Raw genomic sequence first — 11918 nt, forward strand, 5'->3', positions numbered from 1 at the left:
TGTCCTCTTTAGACCCAGCTTCAGAACAGCAGGCCTCCTGCTGGGCCTCCAGTAGGCAGTGTCACCTGGCCCAGTGGGAGTGTAGTAAACACTGGCTGTGTCCTGTTTGGGGGTCCCTGAATGCAGTCATTAAGTGTCAACTATGCCCCCCTCGCGCTGGCTTCAAGCACATATGCTTTGCTTTTTCTAATAAGGTGGGCAGAGCCAAACTCGAGACATGGGAACTGGAGGACACTCTGCTTTCTCTGGACAGTTGTTTCTATGGTACCAAGAGTAAACGTCTGCCTCTGAACAGGTCACAGGGTACTGTTCCAGACACGCCAACTTCCCATAACACAAAACCCAAGGCTACTGAAAGGCCCTGAGCCCCATGAAGGAGTCAAAAGCCGAACTTCCTTAAGTCTCACCGTATAGCTTCTCAGTGGTGGTGTCTGGCAGAGGACTTCGGGCCACCTATCCTGAGTTTATGTCCCAGAAAGCAGCAACGGTACAGACTCACTGAGGAGGATCTCCTCCCAGTGCTGCGGCACTTCCCAGGGGCATTTAGTAATGGATACATCTTAGTTCTGTATCCTTGGTATCTCTTTAATCTTTTAGATGAAGAAAGAAGGTAACAACCAAAGGTGGCCGCCCTGTCTGTTAAAACTAATTGTGCCGCTTTTATAAGAAATGTCAAAGGCCTGAGGAAGAAGGCTGGCTCTCCAACTCTGAACTAAAGAGAGTCATGACCATGTTCCTTTCCCTCCACTTCTTTCAGAAATTCTGATAAATGATGGGGAAATGATTAAAAGGAACAGAGTCTCACGGCTAAATAAAAAAGGAGAATGTTGCCAATAAGAGGAGAGTAAGACTAGGCTGTAGATGGTAGCTCATCCCTGACAGTAGGCCTCAGAGAGTAGGAGCTAATAGGTGGCCAGGGGGAGGCTCAAAGCAAGCTCATGTACCACAAGTCAGGGCTTAGAGAACTGGCCGCCTGACTGGCTCAGGAGCCAACAGAGCAGAAGGGCTGGCGGGCACATTTGTGCAGTGTTTCTAAGTCTGTAAAAGGGACGGTACCACTCAAGCCTCTCCCCGGCCCAGCAAAGAACCAAAAGTTCCGTCTTGGGATCTTTGGATTCAGCGACAGCCAGGAGCAGAGGATCATACTCGAAAAAATATGGGCTGTGACCAAAACCCTGCATGCTAAAGGGTGAGCACGCGGCCTTCTGCTGTCCTTGGCTTCCACAGAGGCAGTAGCCAAGAGCTGCCAAGCAGCAGATGTAAGATTAACCTCTTAAACACTGCATAGGTCTGCTAGGCCACAAAAAGCACTGAGTTTGACCCTTAGCACCACAGAAAACAAACCAAACCCTACCTTTCTTTCCCCAGCTCTTCTGGCAGGGGGGGGGGGGGGGCGACGACAATTGTTATTATGTCTCTAATGGGGAAACAATCTCTATCTGCTAAACATGTTGATGAGTGAGGCAGGAGGGCAGGAGTTCAAGGCCAGCCTTTGCCACATAATGAGCTGGAGATTACCTAACACCACACACCATAAACTCAAAAGTATATGCATATAGCCAACGGTGCATTGCACAGGTGTGTGTATTCATGAATACACACACAAATAAGTTGCTTCTCACAAATAAAAACGGGGAAATAAAGAAATCTTGAAATTCTAATATGCAAGAGGCAGAGGCAAGTAGAGTTCTGTGAGTTTGAGACCACCTTGGTCTATATAAAGAGTTCCAGGTCAGTCAGGGCTACATAGTGAGACCTGTTTCAAAGAGAGAGAGAGAGAGAGAGAGAGAGAGAGAGAGAGAGAGAGAGAGAGAGAGAGAGAAATAAAAAATACAGAAAAGTCAAAAGTTTGGATATTAAAGTCAAAAATTTTCCCAGAAATAAATAAAATTTCCCAGAATTTGGGGTGGCATTAGATTTCTTAAGGGGACCATTAGAAGTGAAACGATGTTTTCAGAATTCTCACATATACTTCCAGCCTTGTCTTTCATACCCAGAACAACTATCTAATCATGTGGGAGGACAGAGTAGGGCAGTTTCAGGCATTTGTCCCCGAAAAATGATGTTCCACATATGCCTTTCTCAGAGACCTGCTAGGGGATGTGCTTTTAGAAAAGGAAATAAAGTAAGAAAGATCTAGCTATTCCACTCCCTAACATTTACCCAAAGAACTCCATGTCCTACCACGGGGATACTTGCACATTCATGTTTCTGCTGCTCTATTTACTATAGCAAAGACTATGGAATCAATTTAGATGTCCATCAACAGATGAACGGGTAATGAAAACATGGTATACATATGCAATATTTGGCTATAAAGGAAAATGAAATCTGCAGGGAAATGGATGGACTTGGAAAGCACAGTAAGCAAGGTGAAAGAAAAAAAATGTTTGCTCTCCCTCATGCGCAAATCCTAACCTAAATTGTATACAAGAATATATGTTAACAGGGGTCAGCATAGGTATAACATAAAATTTAGACAGGAGACCAAGGGGGTCATAATAAGTGATGAGGACAGATGGAATGCAGGCAAAAGGACAGGAGTCACGACAGAGAACCTAAAGTTAATTTTTTTCTAGTTTAAATTTATTTATGCGTGTGTTGCATAAGTTAACACAGATGTCTACACGAAGCTGCAACTTCAGAACAGCCCTCTGAACTGTACAGAATCTGGCAAAAAGTACAGAGGTGGGGACTATAGTTTGAGAAGCGTTTTTTAACCCTGCTGGGTTCGGTTTTCATTTGTGAGTCATTAGAATAAAGTATTTTGATTTAAAAAAAATATCATAAGGAGATAAATCAAAAGAGAAAAATGAAGGGTTAAAAAAGCGATCTAGCCCAAAAGAGAGCAAAGGAGATCTAACGATGATGGCAAAGGAAGGGCTTGTGCAGCCCTCACACCGAGAAGGGTGGGAATGAGGACCCCTGAAGCCGGTGGTGGGAACAGTCACCGTGTGAAACAAGAAAGACTCCAGTGAAAACCGTGGGCTGTAAGGGGTTAATCAGCGTCCCCAGCACAGCTGTCAACAGCACTGTCACCTGACAATGCCCAGTCACAGGACAGGACATGGGGACAGCCAAGCTCTAGGGCGTAATTCTGCGAAAGGGAAGGGAAGGGGAGCTGAGCTTGGGACAGGGTTGAGAGACTATTCAACTCTTGATTTTCATCGGGGGAAGTCAGTCAATAATATCTCGGCCCCAAAGCCGTGCACATAGCATGCTATTTGGAACTGTAAGGGTGAACAACAGGAGCAAGAGCTACCTGGCTGAGAGACACGGAGGTCCAGGGGGACACTGACTGCTGATGTTCACTGTGAGGTCATCAGGCAACTTGAACTTCTGGTATTATGTACACAAAAGGACCTGGCATAAAACCAAATCAAACTACATGTCTGTCTATCCACACACATGTATGTATATGCAGTTCCAATCGCCACTGATGATGCCAATGGCAGATCCCGGTGAGAAGGGTTTCGAATGCTCTGAGGAAGCCAGACAGTGAACTCATGGTTTGCAGAGAAGGAGCCCTGCAAAAGGGACTTGGCCTCCACCCTGAGTTGATGGGAAACACAGAGAGAGGAAAAATGGGCCGAGGACAGGGACCTGGCCCTGGGCCACCAGCCGTTCCTCACACGTTGACTGGCTCAATATTGGTGGCTGGTTTTACCATTACTAAAGGAAACTATTTCTCCTGGTCAGGAGCCACTCTTAGGAGCAGCCACGTGACTGCCGGCGGGGGAGGACACAGTGGGACTTGGCTTTGAAGAGCTTCCTGCCTTCCTACACATCACAACATTTTGAAGTAGCAGAGAGGTCCATTTTTCAAAAAGTCCATAATGCAGATTTTGTATTTCTCCAAATTTTTACTCTTTCTTTTCTTCTTTGAAGTGATTTTAGTGGTCAAACATTGCTGGGGAAAACAGCCACAGAAGTTCTACTTGAAAAAAGAAAGCCTGGATTGCAAGCACAATTCTGTGTTTTCAGTGCCTGATGAGCACCTCGCTCCCATTAGAGCGGCCCAGTGAGCTCTAGTTCGAGCAGCTTCATCTAAAGCACTAACAAAAGACCCTGAGAGTAGGGGCGGTGACTCATACAGGATGGCTTTACTCACCAGCTCCTATCCTGCCAGTCCTCCATCAGCAGGGTGGATAGAAAATTGCCTTCAATCTTCAATCTTACTGAACACCATGGGGAGAGAGACCCAAAAGGATGTGGAGGGCACAAACAGGTCTGGACTGATGCCGTCACCAAGTTGTAGGTATCAGTGGAGGTCAGAGTACTCATCACCCTCCCACACCCCCACACATACACCCCCACATACACAGACACTCATTCTATGGCCTGGGTTGCAGTCGTCTTGTGAGAATAATGAACTCCTTCCTGTACTCAGAAGCTTCTCGTCACTTACTGCTGCTGCCTGTCTAGATGGCCTTTGTTCTCCCACCCTCAACCTGGCTTCCCGGTAGTCTTCACGGGCTGGCAAGTAGTGTTCACCCACAGGCACCCCAGACAAATACAGGCAAGAGAGACCTCGAATGCCACGTGCATAGTGAGGCGTGTGCACAACTGTGTGCTCATCTGCAGCCCCGTGTGTGACTGACAGCATGGATGGGCCTGGCAGACAAGAACCAGACCCCCTGCTGGGTTACGACAGCAAGGGGGTAAGCAAGTGGCTCAGGAAGACCATGAACCAGCAGCAGTGCCTTCCTGGAGCCAGTAGGGCCCAATTTCAAAACGCAGACGTCCCGTGCCCATTTTTACCTTCATCCTGTGACATCAGGGCCCATTTGCACAGTTGTATACGGTGACAAGAGCAGAAACTGCTTGAAGACACCTCAGCTGGCTGAGTTCTGGGAGCACTAGACTGAGGGAAAGTACCGAGTAATGACAGTAACGCTGCGTATGCTGACCCACAAAGGTCTCCAAGATACATTTCCAAGAGGCCAGCTCCATGGCAGGGCAGGCGGAAAACTTCAGCCTGTCTCCAGGGGAAGGGGGCCGGTGAACTGCCTTGGCACTGTGTCCTCTGGTCTGGTAGGACCTGTGCTACTTTCCCACGAGGTTGAAACGGTCTTGGTCATGGCTTTCACATAACACTGTGAGACAGAGAACTGTCCAACGGGACTTAGAAGACAGAGGCCAGGATGGGCCCTCTGCAAGTCAGCGACATCTGCCTCCCCCAACCGCAGAGGACCCCGTGTGGAGCCCCCACCCCCACACCTCTGCTCCTGGAAAGTTCCTCAGTGGCAAAATGAGGAAGTTGATCTAAATCATCTTTAAATCTGGTTTCTGGTGCAAAGACCTATGATTTTCATTGAACCCAATTTCCTCCCCATAAGAAGCACAGAAAGCAATAGTTCTCGGTGCATTCTCCGCAGCACACAGAGCACTCTCAAGCCATCCATTCACAATGATTTTACACGGAAGCATCCTTTAAATATATTCAGAGCAGAGAATTTATTGAACATTGTATGGAGACAGCTCATATGAAAGTTTCTACCCTGGCAGGGCGGGTCTCATCAGACTGACACAGAACAGGAGAGAACTTGCTCTGCAGGGCTCTCTCAGTGTGGACACTGCAGAAATACGTCTCCTTCCCTCTGGGAAGCGTAAAGTCAGCCAGAAAACCATGGATTTATCACACATCAGATAACCAAAGTGCATGGTGAGGAAGTCCTTTTCTGCTTCGATTTTGTAAATGAGTTCTGCATCAGAACAGGAAATACAGTTTAAATGCATAAAGGAGAGATTATGAAAAACAACGGCATTCTAAAATGTCTCTTGACATACTCAGTCCCTAAAATGTTGACGTACACTGAGGTCGGAATGAACACAATCACAGGCTGCAGAGATCTTTGAGATGAGAAAGGATGTTAGGCCGGATGGGAATGGCATGCATTGCTGAAACTGTTTCTCAGATTGGGAGGGGGCGGTGACAGAAACATTAGCTTGTGTGTTATAGGAATTTCCAGATGCCAGCAGTTCATATATTTTATTAAAACAAAACAAACAAAACAGAACAGAACAACAACAAAAGGTACGCGAGCCACAAAAATGAGCCTGTTGCATTTTGCATTTTTCTACATAAGAGCACAGATCACCACACATAGGCCGCTTACCAGTGATACACACGCCAAATGACTCCTACAGATTCCTTCCTCAGCAATTCATCCAGTGTGGAAAATAGAGAAAGCGCTTTAGAAACATCTGCCAAATGGATCATGAACAGAAGACAGTTTTGTACACACGGTTTCAGCATCACAGACAATAAATTCTGACCTTTGAAGCCATCTCAGAGACTCAATGGGAAAAGGCTTTTTTTTTTCCCTTTTAAATAAATGCTGCACTAAAGGGCTAGCAGCTGAATTTAGTTTACTTCTAAAAAGCAAAGAAATGGGAATGCAGGCAGCCCGTCCATAAAAAAGATGGAGCCTTGTTGTGTTATAGGGGGAAATGGCAAGTCGATGTGTGGAACGTGCGTGCTAATTCATCATCTTTGTAAGTCATGTAAGCTCTGCATTCTTGTTAGCACGGAGCCTTAATGGGATTGTGTTAAAAGATCTGATTTGTCTCCCGTAGATGGTGCTTTCTGGAGGGAGGCAGAAAGTAACGTGTAATCTGTTTTATTTTGGCCAGACATGGCTTTTGAGCATCAGGGAAACGGAACTGTGGCTGCAGCTCCACTGTGCAATGGCCCTGCCAGCTCCTGAGGCTCATCAGGATGCAGGCGGGAATGCAAGCGGGAATGCAAGGCAGAGCATCCATCCTACACCCACATCCATTAGCGAGATGATTAAACCCGTATCGGCCCCTCGCTGCAATACAGCAACTGTAATAGGGCATTGTTACAGGATCAATGCTTCCTGGTTCAGAATAAACATCAGCATTTGTGCGGCAGCCCTTGGTGCCCCACAGCTGTGCTTCTTCCCACTGACATCTTTTCATCAGTGTAACCCACACCGTGGCGACATTCCAAGGTGTCATAACTGCAAATATCTACGGCAGGTTGGATAATGGCTATGTTTTTGTTGCTAGCTTTCCTTCCTCTTCTGAAGAGCGGATGCACATACATTCTAATAAATTAATCCCATTAAGGAAAGAAAAAAAAATCTAAGGAAATTATTACATTCAATGAAATCACCTTTCCTCCACCTTCCCCAGATCTCTTAACAAAATACTCAGATGTTGGTGTGTGCTGTGCCTCTGAAACTGCTCACGTGTACCTCAGTAAGGGGGATAAATAAACTGAGCCGACAACTACCAACGAGCTGCTGTGGAAATGGCTCTTACCCCCTTCCTTAGGGGTCTGGTTCCCTCAGGCACCCCAAATAGTCAATACTCCTGGTGGCTGATCCTCAGGTTCTGAGCATGCAGTGGCCATCAAGGGGCTGGGAGCCAGGCAGCGGGCAGCGGGCAGCGATGCACTCACAGCTCCCAAGCTACCTGCACCCGATGCTCCTGTGACAGTGTCTGTCACAGGCTCATGTATTCCTCCACAGGTTCAGAGAGGGCCCAGACACAATCTCAGCTGCTTTCAAACCTCAATAGGCCACTTCTATAATGCCAATTTTAATGAACTTCTCTCATTCACATTTAATTTACAAGTTATAAGGAGCCTCCAGATAAAGCAACCTTACCTCACTGAGACACAGTGGTAATTTTCTTTCTAAAGCTCCCAGTTCATTCCCCAGGCACATGGGCAGTGAGAGAAGTGTTCGGGCCATGCCAGAGCCCTGGCTCTCCTAGCTTCAGCCTGGAAACACCGGCTGGGTCAAAGTGGCAGACAAGACAGTGCTGGGAAGCTGCGGCAGCGAATACCTCTCTAATCCTTGAACCCTCCCTGATCCCCAGATTTCCAGCAAGCAGTGTCTTAGCAAGCACACGCAGGCTGGGACTCATTTAGCTCTAAACCAAAAGGTTGCCCAGCTTAATGCACCGAGCTTTTGCATCCCTGTGTAGGACAGAGCCTGACATGAGGTTCTGTGAAGGTGCTCTGCAGCCAGCATGGCATTAACAAAGGTTCCTATCACAGGGGGCTCCATCTGGGGAGGGGAAAGGCCTTCTCCACATCGAATCAGGCCAAGGAACCCTGAGGGAGCCGGTGGACCATGATCTCAGCGCTGCCCTTTGCGTTCCCAGAGAGTGATGGCAGGGCCTCGCTGTGCGGCAAACGGCACCCATCCATCTACACAATTGCATTTCTGGTTGGCTTTGAAAAGCATTCCCTCTCAGTACCATCAAACACGGCCAAGTGTAATTAGGATGAGTCTGGTGCCTTCCGGTTATTTGCAAAGTTTTACTCGTCCCTTCCATCACAGTGGACAGGCTCCAAAGGAGACATGACTGTCGCTGCAAGCAAAGGAGCACTGATACTGAAGAAGGTCTGGGAAGCAGAATGTCACTCCAGTATACAGGACGACCTAAGTCACAGAACCAGCTCTCTCTGTGTTCTGGTCTCTCCCTTACAAGGATTTTGCAAACCGTAACCAGAAATCTGCACTTGGGCCAGTTATTCTGAGGAACTGGAAATGCCAAATGACACTGCATTTTGGCATGGACTCTGAGTTTGAAAACACCAAGATTTGTGTGCAAAAAATAAGAGGCACCATTTGGGAACTGTCAAGCTGCTACGCACAGCACATATGCTACACACAAACATACACGTGCACATGTAATTTGAAAACAGGGTTTGTTTTCAAATTAATCTGAAGGGCCATTTAGCTTGGAGCTCTCACTGCGTTCGGTTCTGTCTGACTCCACACAGCCTGCAGGCTGGGCACTGCTATCTTCACACAGCAATGCTGTTCCTAGGATTTGTTTGAAAGCAGTTCGGTTTTCACGGCTCACTGGAGGTTCTTCATTCCCCTTTCTGTGTTATGTAGGTATAAGCCGTCTCTCTAGGCATAAACTGTCCACTGGTAAAAATCAATTTTGATTTTATCAGTATTTATTACTGCTGGTGCCAGCAGTTTAAAAGACCAGAGAGGGAAAACATGCAAAGTAGGAGGAGAAAAAAATTAAAGCCAGAGCCTCACGCCGACAGATAATAGTGCCTGCTGTCTTTAAGAGGTACTCTGTATCATTCCAAGCTGAAATTATCAACTTAGAAATTCAATCAATAGTAATTGATGGGACTCTGCTACTGAGTCCCTCTGTGAGCATTGTGACTGGTGCTCTCAAAGTCAGGACACCCACCAGAGAGGGGCCGTGGGCCCACCAGGTGCTGCCCAGGCTGCTTCACAACTGCCATCCCACAGGGTCTCAGCTTTACACTGTCCAGAACATCTGACTCTGCTCTCTCTAGAGAGAGCCACGCTCACCTCCTTTTTCCCTTACTCAATTTTGTTTTGCTTTTTTTTCTCTGAAAATTTCAAAAAAGACACCCCAAATGTGCACGCCTCTCTTCAGGGCCCCAAATGTAAGCACTTTCCCATCAGACACCTCTCTCTTCCAGCACATTCAAAAAACAATGTGCTTTATTGATGGGGTGACCTGGAGAATTAGCGTGCTGCCTTGCTACCTCCCTGGAGTTTCCATCTGCTCCTCAGTCAGGCCCTACCAACTACCATGCCCAGACAGTCCTCGTCTCTCCAAGGAAAGGCTCCCAAGGGCTGCAGAAAAGACAGGCATCTATGCATCTTGAGACTTGTTGCCGCTCCTGCAGCAAGAGTGCCCACGATCTATGGCCAGCTAAACACATTCTCACGGCACGCAAACAATCACCTTCCAAGGCCCCACTGTGGCAGCTTCCAGACACACTTTAATCTTGACATCTGGCTGTGCCTCTGAAGATTTTTTCTAGCACACATGACCGTCCTGTAAGGACACTTGCGAACCTTGGCTCTGGTGTCACAGAGCTAGATGACCCCATCAGGTACTGGTGGAGGCCCTGAGTTACTCTGCTCTCAAAGCCAGGAAGAGCCAGAAGCTGCCAAAGGATTACTGGCAGCAGCTTCAACTGACAAACCTCAGTCTACCATGGAAAGACGGGTGGCAGGCCAGACCTCTCGGTTCAGTCTTGATCCACCCTCCCTTTCTCAGGTACACAGAAATGCCCTGGTGAATGGAAGGATCAGGGCTCCTGAGCATTTCCTGGGAACACCTGGGGTCACTCGGAGAGAGGAAGCCACAAACTCAGGCCACCCAGACCCCCATCTCACCATCTCAAAGCTCCAGCTGACCAGTCATGTACAGCAGCAGTGTGGTTGGGGGGTCCAGGCCAGTTTTCCTTTAGATGACCTTGTCCTGTCAGACCCTGTCACTAAGGGCCAAGGTCACAGAAGAGAAAGAACAGCGGGCCTGAGACAGCAGGAGTTTTATTTTCTGTACTGTTAGCTGGAACCAACTAAAAATATAATAATAAAAGTAACAGTAGTGTGTGTGTGTGTGTACACAGATGTGTATACAGTCAAATCATTAAACATGTGCTTCCCACCGATAGAGCTCATTTTAAAACCATCCTTCCATGGCACGCTAACGATGATTAATAATAATAACCCCACACACAGCAAATGTGACAAAATGACAAAAGAACTCTTAATTTGGGACTTTATTTTAATTTCTTCTTTTAAGATGCTACATAGTTGAGCAGAACTGGATTGGTCTTTTAGGGCATGAAATTAATTCACAGTCAAGACTCTTCACTACCAGCAGATGGATTTGCTGAGGCGCTCTCCCTCCCCACCTCCGTGCCCCACACCCTCGTGCAGCCTGACTCATTCATCCTGAGACAGGCAGGTCAGACCTGGCCTATGTTCTAGAAGGATGAGCCATAGCGGAGAGTGAGGGGAGAACAATCTAGAAGACTGGGTAACCCAGAGCTGACTGTCACTACAAAGAGTGTCCCTCTTCGGGACAGCTGTTACTGATCCACAACAAAACACTTCCTGGCAGCTGTCTCCTGACTCAGACTCTCCCCATCCCTTGGACCTCCAGAGACCGGGAGCCATGGTGACACCAGCGGCAATGCCCTCACTGGTATGGTACTCCATGGTACTCCACAGCACAGGTGAGGTGCAGGCCGCAGCACTGCCTGCACTCGACAGCAGAGTGGAACACATGAGATGGAACACATCGAGTAAGCTAGATGTGCACGACACATCTCTGGTAACAGCTCAGTGTCACTACATGAACCAACAGACTGATTTTGGTCCCTTTAAGAGAGCAGAGCACAGAGACTCGGGTCTCTCACTCATGACCTACAAGTACACAAGATGTGGCCACCATGCAAGGTGTTTTGGCTTCTGTAGCTCTGCATGCCTGAGGAGCCGATGACTTGGACAGAACAGCAGGCCTGGGGAAGCCACCTGGGTGAGACTAGGCAGCACGAGGAGGCTGTGGAGGGGACAGCACACCCTACCTCACAGGACTTCCACTCCCACAGGCCAGCCCCAACATGTGAGGAAGAGCTTCTGCTTTAAGAGAGGTGACTAGGAACACATGCCAAGGCCTACCCGAGCTTAATGTGACAGCTACAATATGCCACTGTGGAAACCACGGCATCCCTCAGTAACAGACCATTCTTCCCCCGTCCATTTACTATACATTTTTAACTTCCTAAAAGATCATTATATTATGCTATATTTGTGTGTGCATTTGTGTGTGCATGGGGAGGGGTATTTAAAGGCAAGACCTGTGAGATGTCATCATACATTAATTTCTTTTTACGCATGGTTATGATAAATTTAGATCCCATGATGTGGTAGATCCATCAATCCAATCTGCCGTCCTGCGCATGCGGCCTCTACAAGGCAATCTTTCCTATAATGACACCAACAATGAAGAACAAGACCACCAGAGCCAGCAGCCGGGCGCTGAGGCCGTCCTCCTTGCCGGGGGCAGCCAGAGCCGCCATGGGGCTGTTGCTCTGCAGCGCCTTCCTCACCCGAAGCCCGTCTTCTTCCTAGGGGGATAAGTGC

General features: G+C 47.8%; 1 protein-coding gene across 4 annotated transcripts in view; it reads right to left on the reverse strand.

Annotated features, from left to right (window-relative positions):
* Positions 1 to 10534: 10534 nt before the first annotated feature.
* The window catches only part of Vapb (VAMP associated protein B and C), a 41252-nt gene continuing 39868 nt past the window's right edge, over positions 10535 to 11918 (reverse strand). For all 4 annotated transcript variants that reach the window (XM_048441244.3, XM_048441243.3, XM_085696936.2 and 1 more), the window contains one exon: positions 10535 to 11902. In XM_048441244.3, coding sequence (XP_048297201.1) covers positions 11744 to 11902 — 159 coding nt within the window. In that variant the 3' untranslated portion in view covers positions 10535 to 11743. The remainder of the gene's footprint in view (positions 11903 to 11918) is intronic.

The sequence above is a fragment of the Myodes glareolus genome, chromosome 10 (genome assembly GCF_982192425.1).
Source record: "Myodes glareolus chromosome 10, mMyoGla1.1, whole genome shotgun sequence".
NCBI classification, from domain to species: domain Eukaryota; kingdom Metazoa; phylum Chordata; class Mammalia; order Rodentia; family Cricetidae; genus Myodes; species Myodes glareolus.